Here is a 15,707-nt window from a genome sequence, read left to right as displayed (position 1 = left end):
TGACAAGGGAAAGATTAGTGTTTGTTATGACACGTAATACTGTTGGCCGTGCTGCTTCGTCTGTACCACAACTCACTAGAAAAATATTTGTTATCTCCACGAGGTTAACCTCTACAGGTAAAGGTGGAATTAACATATGAGAAATCTGTCATACAGTACTTTATCAATCATGGTTCTGCCAATAGTGTGACAGACAGACGGGCGGACAGACAGACAGACCATGTTTGTGATGACCAGTCCTGCTCAGGTAATCCACATCCCCTTCATACTGTTTCGGGAGAGGAGGAAACAGGAGGAGTTGTGGTTGTGACTTTTGTGTTGGTGGTGGGAGAGGGGGAAGGGGAAGTACAGTAGGGGTGGAATGGGCCACTGGGGAGTGAGGAATGGATCCTAGCCCATAGAATGGCACTTTCCCAGCAGCCAAGGTCACTGAGAAAGAGATATCCTGCCCTGGATTCAGAAGATCTGGAGCTCTACATTAACCCTGAGTCTCTCCTTTAGCCCCTGCGGATCTCTGACTCACTACATGTACTGGATCAAACAGAAAGGGCTACCAAGGCCTGCTATTTAAGTTGGGGTGTCAGTTTGGCTTTTTACAATGATGGTCTTATGATTGAGATGAGGAAGTCTGCTGCTGTTTGCCACTGTCTTACCAATTTACACTATATATGCACAAGTATGTGGACACCCCTTCATATTAGTAGATTAGGCTATTTTAGCCACACCTGTTGCTAAAGGGGGGGAATCAAGTACACATCCATGCAATCTCCATAGACAAACATTGGCAGTAGAATGGCCTTACTGAAGAGCTCTGTGACTTTCAACATGGCACTGATATAGGATGCCACCTTTCCAACAAGTCAGTTTGTCCAATTTCTGCCCTGCTAAATCTACCCCGGTCAACTGTAAGTGCTGTTATTGTGAAGTGGAAATGTCTAGGAGCAACAACGGCTCAGCCGTGAAGTGGTAGGCCACACACGCTCACAGAATGGCACCACCGAGTGCTGAAATGAGTATAAAAGTCTGCCTTCGTTGCAACACTCACTACCGAGATCCAATCTGCCTTTGGAAGCAATGTCAGTACAATAACTATTCGTCGGGAGCTTCATGTGTGTAAAGCTCGCCGCCTTTGGACTCTGGAGCAGTGGAAACGCATTCTCTAGAGTGATGAATCACACTTCACCATCTGGTAGTCCAACGGAAGAATCTGGGTTTGGCGGATGCCAGGAGAACACTACCTGCCCGAATGAATAGTGCCAACTGTAAAGTTTGGTGGAGGAGGAATAATGGTCTGGGGCTGTTTTTCATGGATTGGGCTAGGCCCCTAAGTTCCGGTGAAGGGAAATCTTAACGCTACAACATGCAATGACATTCTAGACGATTCTGTGCTTGCAACTTTGGAGCAACAGTTTGGGGAATGCCCTTTGCTGTTTCAGCATGACAATGCCCCCGTGCACAAATCAATGTCCATACAGAAAAGGTTTGTCAAGATCGGTGTGGAAGAACTTGACTTGCCACAGAGTCCTGACCTCAACCCCATCAAATACCTTTGGGATGAATTGGAATGCCGACTGCAAACCTGGCCTAATTGCCCAACATCAGTGCCCGACCTCACTAATGCTCTTGTGGCTGAATGGAAGCAAGTCCCCGCAGCAATGTTCCAAAAACTAGCAGAAAACCTTCCCAGAAGAGTGGAGACTGTTATGGCAGCAAGGGGGGACCAACTCCATATTAATGCCCATGATTTTGGAATGAGATGTTTGACAAGCAGATGTCCACATTCTTTTGGTCATGTAGTGTACATCTTGTCTGTATTATTACTGCTGTAGACATGATACTCTGGACTATTTAATTCCCTTGCACAGAAAGCCATATGCTGCTTATAATGTGGTCAGGGGTTAGTGTCCCTGAGAGATGTTTGACAGGCATATACAATTGGCTGGCCCTATAGAAATGACAGTGCATATTTTGCAGCACACAGTGTAAGGAGAAGTCAGTGTGGCGTGGAGTATAGTAAATACCATTTTGCTGTCATGCAAACTACAGCTCATCTTTCAACCCCTCTCGTGAGGCAGCGTTTTAATCTCAGCTCTCTCACCCCCTCTCTCTCTCTCTCTCTCTCGCTCTCTCTCTCTCTCTCGCTCTCTCTCTCTCTCTCCTTTCTCCATCTGTCTCTCTCTCTTTTCCATTCCAAAGGATTGATTCTTACTTTGCAGGTATTACTTTACCATTTTCAATTTAGAGAGGATTCTGCATTCAAAGTGTTCAATATAAATCCTTCTTGCTGCTCGTATAATGAAAAACAAGTTTCCAGGTGTTTCTGGTCAGAGCAAAAAAAGTAGCTTAATGGAAAACATGTTCATTGCAGCACAGGAAGTGGCAGAGTATCAATTGTTGAAAATGATCAGACATGTCGCCTGGAGCACCAGGCTTTTAAATTTTTTACGATGGTGTTTGTCCTGCTTAGTCCTGGCTAAAATAATTAATTGTATTATTTTCTGAACTTGTATTTATTCAGCGTAGCCCAATTGAGACCAGGGTCTTGTTCCCAATGATATTCTCACCATAGGAAGAACAATTTGCATTACAATTAAACCAAGAAAATAAAAATAACCACAAGGCACAACCTCAACACCACAATTTCAACAAATAAACCACTACAATCAAATGAAACAACTGCACTCCTCAATGAATTAATTCAACACCAGAGTCCTAAACTGCCCTAGCGGCACCAGGGAATCAAGATGCAAGGAATTTTGTAAGTTATTCCAACAATGTGATTCACTGAAACTAAAGGAGGAATTGGCCGAGACCAGAGGGAACTCAACAGTAAACCAATCCTGCGAGCGGGTTTGGTAGCTCATTCTTTTATACGTTAGCAATGAAGTTAGGTAATGGTAGTAGGGCTTTTTAATCAAAAAGGGGAAAATGAATTGATCTATGGGACTTTAATGATGACCAGCTAACCTTTAGATACAGGATGCCGTGGTGAGTATTACAACTGTAACCAGAGATAAAACGAATGGCGCTATAGTAGACGGCATCCAAAGGTTTAAGAGTAGTGGCTGCTGCAATCTGGTCTCACCATAATCAAGAACTGACAGGAAAGTTGACTGTACAATCTGCTTTCTGGCTATTTAGGGAGTGGCAAGATCTATTTTAAAAAATTGGGATATTTTTAACTAGCTCAACCATATGTTTTGTCAATCCAAATGCACAGATATTTGAAGGCAGGAACCTGATCAATGAGAGAACCGTTCAATTAATAAATATGTAGTCCATCTGAAACATTCTTCTGAGAACTAGAAAACAACATGCACAGTTGAAGTCAGAAGTTTACATACACTTAGGTTGGAGTCATTAACCAACCACTCAACCACTCCACAAATTTCTTGTTAAAAAACTTCTTAAGGCTAGCGGAACCCCTAGCCAATATCCACTGAAATGCAGATCTCAAAATTCTAAAATATATTTTTTAAATATTTAACTTTCATACATTCACAAGTGCAATACACCAAATTAAAGCTTAACTTCTTGTTAATCTACCTATCATGTCCGATATCAAAAAGGCTTTACAGCGAAAGCACACATTCAATTATGCTAGGTCAGCGCCAAGTCACAGAAAAACATACAGCCATTTTCCAGACAAAGAGAGGAGTCACAAAAAGCAGAAATAGAGATAAACTGAATCACTAACCTTTGATGATCTTCATCAGATGGCACTCATAGGACTTCATGTTATACAATACATGTATGTTTTGTTCGATAAAGTTGATATTTATATCCAAAAATCTCAGTTTACATTGGCGCGTTATGTTCAGTAATGTTGTGCCTCGAAAACATCCAGCGTATTTGCAGAGAGCCACATCAATTTACAGAAATACTCATCATAAACTTTTATAAAAGATACAAGTGATATGCATAGAATTGAAGATATACTTCTCCTTAATGCAACCGCTGTGTCAGATTTCAAAAAACTTTACGGAAAAAGCACACCATGCAATAATCTGAGTACAGCGCTCAGAGACCAAAACCAAGCCATACAGATACTGCCATGTTGTGGAGTCAACAGAAGTCAGAAATAGCGTTGTAAATATTCACTTACCTTTGATGATCTTCATCAGAATGCACTCCCACGAATCCCAGTTCCACAATAAATGTTTGTTAAGTTCGATAAAGTTAATCTTTATGTCCAAATACCTCCTTTATGTTAGCGCGTTTAGTTCATCAATTGAAATTCACAAGGCAAGTCCAGACGAAAGTCCAGACGAAAAGTCAAAAACGTTCTATTACAGTCCGTAGAAACATGTCAAACGATGTATAGAATCAATCTTTAGGATGTTTTTATCATAAATCTTCAATAATGTTTCAACCGGACAATTCCTTTGTCTTTAGAAATGAAAAGGAAATGCAGCTTGCTCTCACGGCCGTGCGCCTGACTTAGCTCATGGCCTTCTGCCAGACCCCTTAGTCAAACAGCTCTTATTCTCTCCCCCTTCACAGTAGAATGCTGAAACAAGGTTCTAAAGACTTGACATCCAGTGGAAGCCTTAGGAAGTGCAATATCGCCCCATAGACACTGTATATTCAAAAAGCAATTACTTGAAAAACTACAAACCTTAGATTTCCCACTTCCGGATTGGATTTTTCTCAGGTTTTCGCCTGCCATATGAGTTCTGTTATACTCACAGACATCATTAAAATAGTTTTAGAATCTTCAGAGTGTTTTCTATCCAAATCAACTAATAATCTGCATATATATAGCTTCTGGGCCTGAGTAGCGGGTAGTTTACTCTGGGCATGCTTTTCAATGTGAAAATGCTGCCCCCTATCCCAAACATGGTTTACAAACCATAGTTTTGGCAAGTTGGTTAGGACATCTACTTTGTGCATGACACAAGTGATATTTCTAACAATTGTTTACGGGCAGATTATTTCACTTATAACTCACTGTATCACAATTCCAGTGGGTCAGAAGTTTACATACACTAAGTTGACTGTGCCTTTAAACAGCTTGGCAAATTCCAGAAAATTACGTCATGGCTTTAGAAGCTTCTGATAGGCTAATCGACATCATTTGAGTCAATTGGAGGTGTACCTGTGGATGTATTTGAAGGCCTACCTTTAAACTCAGTGCCTCTTTGCTTGACATCATGGGAAAATCAAAATAAATCTGCCAAGACCTCCACAATAAAAAATTATAGACCTCCACAAGTCTGGTCCACCTCCAAACGCCTGAAGGTACCACTTTCATCTGTATAAACAATAGTATGCAAGTATATACACCATGGGACCACGCAGCCGCCACGCATACCGCTCAGGAAGGAGACGCGTTCTGTCTTTTAGAGATGATTTTACTTTGGTGCAAAAAGTGCAAATCAATCCCAGAACAACATCAGCAAAGGACCTTGTGAAGATGCTGGAGGAAACAGGTACAAAGGTATCTATATCCACAGTAAAACGAGTCCTATATTGACATAATCTGAAAGGCCGCTCAGCAAGGAAGAAACCACTACTCAAAAAACGCTAAAAAAAGACAAACTATGGTTTGCAACTGCACATCGGGACAAAGATAGTACTTTTTGGAGAAATGTCCTCTTGTCTGATGAAACAAAAATGGAACTGTTTGGCCATAATGACCATCGTTATGTTTGGAGGAAAAAGGAGGAGGCTTGCAAGCCAAAGAATATCATCCCAACCGTGAAGCATGGGGGTGGCAGCATCATGTTGTGGAGGTGGTTTGCTGCAGGAGGGACTGGTGCACTTCACAAAATAGATGGCTGTCACGTCCTGACCTTAGTTCCTTTTTTATGTCTCTATTTTAGTTTGGTCAGTTGGGGTGGGCATTCTATGTTTGTTCTGTGTGTTTGGCCTGGTATGGGTCCCAATCAGAGGCATCTGTCAATCGTTGTCTCTGATTGTGAACCATACATAGGTAGCCTGTTCCCAGCTGGTGTTGGTGGGTAGTTGTTTTCTGTGTCAGAAGAGGAGGAAAACTGTTACAATGGCATCATGAGGCAGGACAATTATGTGGATACATTGAAGCAACATCTCAAGACATCAGTCAGGAAGTTAAAGCTTGGTCGCAAATGGGTCTTCCAAATTGACAATGATCGCAAGCATACTTCCAAAGTTGTGGCAAAATGGCTTAAGGACAACAAAGTCAAGGTATTGGAGTTACCATCACACAGCCCTGACCTCAAACCTATAGAAAATTTGTGGGCAGAACTGAAAAAGCGTGTGCGAGCAAGGAGGCCAACAAACCTAACTCAGTTACACCAGCTCTGTCAGGAGGAATGGGCCAAAATTCACCCAATTTATTGTGGGAAGCTTGTGGAAGGCTATCCGAAACGTTTGACCCAAGTTAAACAATTTAAAGGCAATGCTACCAAATACTAATTTGGTTGAATGCAGCATTCTCGTTGATGCCAATCATCTTTGTCACCTCTGACCTCATTCTCTCGATGGAGCGGATCATATCCTCAAACATCTTCTCACTCTCCGCGTATGTAAACTTCTGACCCACTGGAAATGTGATGAAAGAAATAAAAGCTGAAATATATAATTCTCTCTATTATTCTGACATTTCACATTCTTAAAATAAAGTGGTGATCCTAACTGACCTAAGACAGGGAATCGTTACTAGGATTAAATGTCAGGAATTGTGAAACTGAGTTTAAATGTATTTGGCTAAGGTTTATGTAAACATTCGACTTCAACTGTATTTAGTCTAGCCCGCATTAAGTACAAGTTTTAAATCAACCAGGGCTTTTTGTAAGGTAACAATGTCAGATTGCAGCTCTAACATAGCCTGGTCAACAGATGAATATTAACAGTTTAATATATATATAAATAGTAAAGAGAACAGGTTCCAGTACCAACCCATGCAGTACACATTTCGTAATATCCAGGAATCTAGACTTAACAACAGAGATCACAGAATAACATGGAAACAAACACAAAGATCACAGCATCTCAGAAAGACTGTGATAGATTGCAAGGTGAGATAATGTTTCCTCCCATCACACATGGGATTGCTGTGTCATTAAGATGGGATGCATATTCAGTGAAGCCAAGAGTGAGAGATCATGATGGATGAGAGTGTGGTAATTAATTACTCTATGTTGTGAACAGCAATGGGGGAGCGTAGAGGTCAACGTGTGTTTGATTTGTATGCGGAGGGAGTGAATGCTCTGCTAGCTCTGGTAGCTTCAGAGGATGGTTGGCTGTCTTCAGAGAAAGCGGAGGATGGTAAGCCTGGGGATTGCTAATACTTCACTGAGCAGTCTCTATTAAGCCAATGCAGTCAATGTATGAGTCTGTTCTTCTCAGTGTATGAGAGAGTAGGCTACAGTTCAGCCTGTTCTCTCTCCATATGTATATTGCTACAGTGTGTACAATGATGCACAGGAACTTCACTGTATCCTGTGTTTTTTTATAATAAGAAGTGAAGACGTGCTTACAGAGACTTGCTTCCCTGTAACCTTGGTTACGCCGACTGCAGCATTTTTTGCCAAAAAAGGTGAAACAGGATGTGAATTTGAAAAACGAATGTCTATCTTGACATCTTGACATTTAACCTTCCAATCCTATCCATGTAACCTTCCAACCCTATCCAGTTAAAGAGAGAATAATGATGCCTTCTTGGCAGCTTGAAGTACATATAGTACAAGTAATTTTATGGGAGAAAATAAGATCATGCAGGACAAATACCACACATACTCTGGCTCATTGCTTTCAATGGGAATAGAGGTTCTATATAAAACAAATCTGTGACTGGGAACAGAAGCATCAAGATACATGGACGACACAAAGTATATACTTTACTTTATAGGTTTGAATGTATAGGTTTGAATAGACCAACAATAGGTACAGGCAAACGCACACACATAAACACGCACACATCTTGGTGTTTTGTTTTGTCTAATAGCTAGAGGACGTATTTTGTAGATGTTAATGAGAGGCAATTACTTTTGATTAAAAATAAGATTACTGCCTCTTCATGCAATGTTGCTATATTAAAACAAAATAATGATTAATCACTGTTTGGGCAGACATTATTGTCAACAGTGAGTTTCATTTCAGAAACGGTACAAAATGCTCTGAGCGAGGAAGAATGAAAAAACAATCATTTAGAAATATGTACGGGTCTTATCACCAGACTGTTCGCTTGAGGACCTTTTCACCATATTGAAGGGCTGTATTTTCCCTCATTGTGTTTGTGTCTGCGCCCGCGCCTGTGTGCCATATTGTGTGTAGGGTTGCAAAGAGAAGGTATATTATTGGATACCTTCAAAGTTTACCAGTAAACTACCAGAATTTTGGTATCTTTCAAGGATTTTATATACAGTACCAGTCAAAAGTTTGAACAAATCTACGCATTCCCGGGTTATTCTTAATTTTACTATTTTCTACATTTGAGAATAATAGTGAAGACATCACAACTATGAAATAACACATATGGACTCATGTAGCAACCAAAAAAGTGGTAAATAAATCCAAATATATTTTAGAGATTCTTCAAAGTATCCACCCCTTGCCTTGATGACAGCTTTGCACACTCTTGGCATTCTCTCAACCAGCTTCATGATGTAGTCACCTGGAAAGCATTTCAATTAACAGGTGTGCCTTGTTAAAAGTTAATTTGTGGAATTTCTTACCTTCTTAATGCGTTTTAGCCAATCAGTTGTGCTGTAACATGGTAGGGGTGGTATACAGAAGATATTTGGTAAAAGAACAAATCCATATTATGGCAAGAACAGCTCAAATAAGCAAAGAGAAATGACAGTCCATCATTACTTTAAGACAGGAAGGTCAGTCAGTGCGGAACATTTCAAGAACTTTGAAAGGTTCTTCAAGTGCTGTCGAAAAAAACATCAAGTGCTTTGATGAAACTGGCTCTCATGAGGACCGCCACAGGAAAGGAAGACACAGAGTTACCTCTGCTGCAGAGGATAAGTTCATTAGAGTTACCAGCCTCAGAAATCGGCAAGTAACTGCACCTCAGATTGCAGCCCAAATAAATGCTTCACAGAGTTCAATTAGCAGCCACATCTCAACATCAACTGTTCAGAGGAGACTGCGAAAATCAGGCATTCATGGTTGAATTGCTGCAAAGAAACCACTACTAAAGGACACCAATAAGAAGAAGAGACTTGCTTGGGCCAAGAAACACGAGCAATGGACATTAGACCGGTGGACATCTATCCTTTGGTCAGATGAGTCAAAATTTGAGATTTTTGGTTCCAACCACCTTTGTGAGACGCAGAGTAGGTGAACGGATGATATCTGCATGTGTGGTTCCCACAATTGAAGCATGGAGGAGGAGGTGTCAATATGCTTTGATGGTGACACTGTCAATGATGAAATTAGAATTCAAGGCACACTTAACAAGCATGGCTACCACAGCATTCTGCAGTGATACGCCATCCCATCTGTGATGTGTAAGGGCTATTTCACCAAGAAGGAGAGTGATGGAGTGTTACATCAGATGACCTGGCCTCCACAATCCACCGACCTCAATCAAATTGAGATGTTGAAGGGAAAGCAGCCTACAAGTGCTCAGCATATGTGGGAACTCCTTCAAGACTGTTGGAAAAGCATTCCAGGTGACTACCTCATGAAGCTGGTTGAGAGAATGCCAAGAGTGTGTAAAGCTGTCATGTTATTAAAAATACATTTAAAAAACATTAAATGAGTAGATGTGTCCAAACTTTTGACTGGTACTGTATGTAAACCATCAACGTAGTGTATACCATTGGTGTTTAGTATGAGGGTTTCAGCATGAAATATCATTTCTATACAGTATATTTTTTACACACTATTTATTTGACTGTCAGTATGTTTTTTCCGTCAATGTTTTGGCGTCAAAATGGTGGCAGTTGTGAATAACATTGATAGTTGGAAGAGAAAATTATGCCATTGTTGGTTAGATGCTTTTTTCATTAATTAGGTCATTTCCTCTTGAATGATATGGTCTATCTACTAGAAACTCATGGACAAAATGGACAAGGATAGAAAAAATGTATGCTATATATGAATAAGTTATTCAAGTGTAAATTACCAAAGTTACGATACTGTAGATTGCCATAGATTTTCTGTTAATTACCCAAATTACTGAAGATTATTTTAACTATGGTAAACTACCAGTAGCTTAACAACCCTAATTGTGTGTGACAGTGTATCTGTGCGTGATGACAGGGTGAACTCAGCCCTCTCTCTCTATGTGTCTCTCTCCCGCCGGCAGCGTCCATTGTGATTGGGAAGTGGTGGTGTGAGATGGAGCCCTGTTTGGAGGGAGAGGAGTGTAAGACTCTGCCTGATAACTCTGGATGGATGTGCTCCTCTGGGAACAAGATCAAGACCACAAGGGTGAGACTCTGCACTGGCACTAGAGTCACTCACTCAAACATTCACATGCACAAAAACACACAAACACACACACACACACACACACACACACACACACACACACACACACACACACACACACACACACAAGTTACTCTCACAAGTTACTCTCACAATGGCTATAGATTTTGATAGATAAGCTATGTGAATCTGTTATTTAAGTGAGACGTGGTGAGGAGGCCTCACTTAACTACAACCTTTAGAAAACAACCTCTCAGGCGCTAACTAGAACCTGATTGACCATAGTTGGACAAGACACTTCTGATGGAAATTATTTAGTACATCTACTGATATACTGTGGTAGGATCTCATCTGCTGTCCCATTACTCTAATTTGGGTAATCGTCTCCTGTTATTTGATATAAAATACATATATTTTCAAACTCAAACAGAAATAAAGCATGCACTAGACACATGACATACACTACATTACCAAAAGTATCTGGACACCTGCTCGTGGAACATCTCATTTAAAAATCATAGGCATTACTATGGAGTTTGTCCCCTCTTTGCTGCTATAACAGCCTCCACTCTTCTGGGGAAGCTTTCCACTAGATGTTGGAACATTGGTGCGTGGACTTGCTTCCATTCAGCCACAAAAGCATTAGTGAGGTCGGGTACTGATGTCGGCATTCCAATTCATCCCAAAGGTGTTCGATGGGGTTGAGGTCAGGGCTCTGTGCAGGCCAGTCAAGTTCTTCCACAACTATCTCAACAAACAATTTCTGTATGGACCTCGCTTTGTGAACGGGGGCATTGTCATGCTGAAACAGGAAAGGGCCTTCCCCAAACTGTTGCCATAAAGTTGGAAGCACAGAATCGTTTAGAATGTCATTGTATGTTATAGCGTTAAGATTTCCCTAACTTAGGGGCCTAGCCCGAACCATAAAAAACAGCCACATTTTTCCTCCTCCACCAAACTTTAGACCTGGCAATATGCATTGGGGCAGGTAGTGTTTTCCTGGCATGTGCCAAACCCAGATTCGTCCATCGGACTGCCAGTTGGTGAAGCGTGATTCATCACTCCAGAGAATGTGTTTCCACTGCTCCAGAGTCCAATGGCAGCGAGCTCTACACCACTACAGCAGTCGCTTAGCACTGCGCATGGTGATCAGATGAGTTTTACACGCTACACACTTCAGCACTTGGCGGTCTCGTTCTGTGAGCTTGTGTGGGCTACCATTTCACAGCTGAGTCGTTGTTGCTCCTAGACATTTCCACTTCACAATAACAGCACTTACAGTTGACTGGGGCAGCTCTAGTAGGGCAGACATTTGACAAACTGACTTGTTGGAAAGTTGGCATCCTATGACGGTGCTACGTTGAAAGTCACTGAGCTCTTCAAGGTCAATCTACTCCCAATGTTTGTATATGGAGATTGCATGGCTGTGTGCTCAATTTTATACACCTGTCAGCAACGGGGGTGGCTGAAATAGCCAAATCTACTCATTTGAAAGGGTGTCCACATACTTTTGTATTTTCTTGTGTTTCTTTGTCGTGAGGTGGGTTTTTAAGCTGTAAGCACTAATGACCTGTGCCAGAAAAGTGTAAGCAAAGCAGTGAGAAACATCCTGGTTTTGCCTGAGGGTTAATCTCTTTAGAAATATAAACTTAGCTAAGAGCAAGTACTGTATATTTCCACTGCCAGGCAGTTTATAAAAAACAAGATGAAAAATCCACCATAAGAAATGAAAATAATAAAAGGAATAATGTCCCTGAAGCAAGCCCATCTAACACTCCGTGACAGGTTGATCGCCAGATTTGGATTCATTCGATTGACTCCCCAGACCGAGTGCTGCCTCCCCCTTCTCTTAGTGATTCGTAACCATGACTTTGAATAGAAACAGAGACTAATGTGATTGTAGTGAAAGGAACAGCCAGGGCAGGTTAGACCACACAGAGCTTTTCAAGGTTGTCCCGCATGCTTATACAGTACACAGTCTATACTACTTTACTATTCCAAGCCCCCACCCTAAAAGTGAAAAGAAGTTGACCGGATGGTACGATTTTGCCAGCCTGTCAAGGTAAGCGCTCTGATACAGTACAAAGCCAACTTTAAGAATGCATCTCTGAATGCATTCTTTGGACAAAAAAGTGAAAAGTGTTTCATAAGTTTTATGTGACCTTCGAGGAACCTTCTTGTTGCCAAGAATATTTCCTGAATCAGTGGTTCACAAACCTCTCATTGGGGACCCCCAGTTGTTCCATGTATTTGATCAATTCCAGAGCTAGCACACCTGATTCAACTTGTGTACTAATCATCAAGATGAATCAGGTGAGTATGTGAATCAGGTGAGCTAGTTCAGGGCTACAACAACATTGTGACATGTCTGGGGGTCCCAGAGGAGAAGTTTGAGAACGGCTCTCCTAAATACTCTTCATAGGAATCAGTTAGTATGTGCAGTACTGAGAAGTGATCTAGACTCATATCAGTGAATAGGAGTGGATCCTGTTTGGTACATTAGGGTAAGAAAGGCAAAGTCTCTACTAAAGGTTTTACTCCTAAATATACACGTCAACATTTTCTCTTGACCCTCTCTTTGCAGAACACTGCGCCATACTCACCTTTTTAGCTCTGGAAGCAAAATGCAGAGGATGCTTCAACAGAAACTGAGCTGCATTCTTGCTTCTGTAAAGGTTAGTCTCTCTCCAGCTTTTCTTCATGTGCACTTCACTTCAAACACAACTATGGGAGTGGGACTGACTGACTCATGTTCACTGATTTCTCATTAACCCACATACTCAGGGAAAATAATCAAGTGTGTGTGTTTACATGCTGTGCATGAGTAGGCAGGCTTGACACAAATATGCTGCACTCTCCCTCCCACTCAAGACTGCAAATTATAGTATAACACATGCAACACAAGTAAATCAAAATCATGTTTGTCAATAAATTAAAAAATGTCTAAGAAATAAAAAGACATACATTGCCAGCTGTCAACACACACACATGCATGCAAACACACACACAAACATGTACACACAGACACAGACACAGAGACACAGGTCCAGCCCTGACCACTTTCTGTCGTGGTCGGATCAGTGTGTAATAGTAGGACCAGTCCCTCTCTCTCGTCCATTCACTCATTTTGTTTCATGTCCTGTTTTGCTACTGGGCACTGTGTGAATTAGATTACAGTGCATAGTCCTAGTCTGCCATCCCCAGTCTGATGTGTTGATTTTGGACATGACTGTGTGTGCGTGCGTGCGTTTGTGCGTGCGTTTGTGTGTGTGTTTGTATGCCTGCACATGTGTGTTTTCTTGGGTGCCGCTCTTGTTGTGTGGGTTCTTATCATCAGACTGCTTTATGTCCTGATCTGCCTCTGATGGGGTGGGGGGGCAGCTATCAGTGGACAGCATAGACAATAGACAACATAAAAGGGTTTTATTCTCTCTCTGCATTTCTCTGGTTTAATCAACATCTTTCATTCTTTCTGCATTGAGGGCAGATAACCTCATCTGTATTTGTTCTGTTACACCCCAGTAAATCCTTTTTTAATTTTAATTTCACCTGCAGGGTTTAATTTCTCTCTTAACATTCTCAGTGAAATGCGATCAGGCACACATACACACCAACTCATACACATAAATACATCAGCTTACCATTTTTTAATTGGCATGAAAGTAAGACACTGCCAAAGTGAGTGTCTGATACCCTTGTTTTTTGTCTTTTTTCTTTCTGTCTTTCAGAGAGGGAGCCCTGCTTGCCTGTTCTGTATCAGCATCAGACAAGGCAGGCCTTTTGTATGAGGAAGTCACAGTGAAGGGAAGTGGGGAGAGACCCCACCAAAACACAAGCCCAGCATAGAGCCACATTACCTGCTCCACTGGCTAAATAGATCCATCCATTTCTGCTCCCACCATACAATTATGTTGTTGACAATTACAAGTAAAAGGGAGAGAGCAAAAGAAAGTGAAATGAGAAATCTCATCATTCTGCCCACCTGCCCCTTTTGTTAAAATTATCTAGTTATTTGAAGCCTTCAATATTATCAAGAATCCCTACCAGACCAGATAGTTATAAGTCTATTAGCCCAGGACTTTGGGAGTTTCCTAGCTGTTGCCTCAGTATTCAGATTCAGTATTTACATTGCTGTTTCAAGAGCCACATGTTGTCTATTAGAAGTAACAGAAGGCACCTTTTCGAGCCAGTCACAACAGCAGGATATATCCCATCTGGGAGGCTTGATCAGAGCAAAGTTACCTGCCAGCAGATGCATCACCATCAAATGTGTTGAATAAGGGGAATCATAAAACAATCAATCGAAAACACTCCACACAAGAAATGATCATCACCAAGGACTCATGTTTTCCACGTCCCATATTTGTTTGGTAACACTTTACATGAACTATCCATCCACATGGTTCATGTAATGTGGACGGTACTACTTTCTTCTACTCTTTTTGTTCTATACCCATTGTCAATGTCACATTAAATTGATCTTGATATATGTTGTTGTTGTCTGGAGTTTTCTGTTCCGTCAGGGTGTTTCATTGCTTTTCAAAGGAGTTGCTCTGCAAATGGAGTAGAAGTGTTCAGCACTTAACGAAAAACAGAAGGAGAGAGAATGTCTAAATTATTTCGCAAAGGCAATTGTCCTTGGCTCTTTTTACTTACTGAGGTCTGAGTAAATTGCATTTTAATGTGGCTAGTAAATTAGAATGCAGAGGGCTTAGTTTCTAACAGAAAAAAAAGCAATAGTTTGAAAATCCTTCTCCAATCCATCCCTACCTGCTGCTGCTCTGCTCATTTCCACAGAAGGGGATGGAACAGACGACAGCTGAAATGACAGCATTTGCATATAGTTTCCTGTGTTGAGTGTAACAAACCTCTGTGGGATTCGGTCTGTCTCTCTTCTGTCTCTCTGTGGGAGATGCAGACGTAATGGCAACCTGCTTCTGCTCTGGTTATTGTAGAGGTCACTCTGCTGGAACACGGCGCCATTTTGCCATTTGTTGGTTGAAAGAGATGATGCAAATGCTGGACCTACTAGGGCTTAACGATTAGCTTTCTAACAAGAGGGGCTGGTTCTGTACAGAAGGAAGATGGAGAGAACACATGGGACGTTCTACTCTCTAATGGGTTCCTCTGCTGTCCCCATAGGAGAACCCTTTTTTGTTCCAGGTAGAGCTCTTTTTTTTGTTCCAGGTAGAACCCTCTGTAGAAGCCAAAAGGGTTCATTGTACTTGCAACCAAAAAGGGTTCTCCAATTGAGAAAGCCGAAGAAGACTTTTTAAGGTTCTAGATAGCATCCTTTTTTCTGAGAGTGGTAAAGAGAAAAGAGTCAAACTACATTT

The 15,707-nt window shown here is 41.3% G+C and overlaps 1 protein-coding gene across 4 annotated transcripts in view; it reads left to right on the top strand.

The window, feature by feature from the left end:
* Positions 1-15,707, top strand: part of LOC112219258 (chemokine-like protein TAFA-1) — a 258,312-nt gene that overhangs the window by 234,660 nt on the left and 7,945 nt on the right. The window contains exons 4-6 of one of the 4 annotated variants that reach the window (XR_006078591.1): positions 10,247-10,371; positions 12,956-13,046; positions 14,100-14,860. Coding sequence is in view for 1 of the 4 variants with exons in the window: in XM_024380426.2 (XP_024236194.1) it covers positions 10,247-10,371 (125 nt within the window). In the remaining 3 variants the exon portion in view is untranslated. Of the gene's footprint in view, positions 1-10,246; positions 10,372-11,799; positions 12,876-12,955; positions 13,047-14,099; positions 14,861-15,707 lie in introns of those variants that run through there. The other 3 variants (XR_006078592.1, XR_006078594.1, XM_024380426.2) reach the window with 3 other exon arrangements.

The sequence above is a fragment of the Oncorhynchus tshawytscha genome, linkage group LG02, assembly GCF_018296145.1.
Source record: "Oncorhynchus tshawytscha isolate Ot180627B linkage group LG02, Otsh_v2.0, whole genome shotgun sequence".
Taxonomy (NCBI): domain Eukaryota; kingdom Metazoa; phylum Chordata; class Actinopteri; order Salmoniformes; family Salmonidae; genus Oncorhynchus; species Oncorhynchus tshawytscha.
The sequence above is the reverse complement of the archived record's forward strand: the minus strand, read 5'-3'. Positions and strand labels throughout refer to the sequence as shown.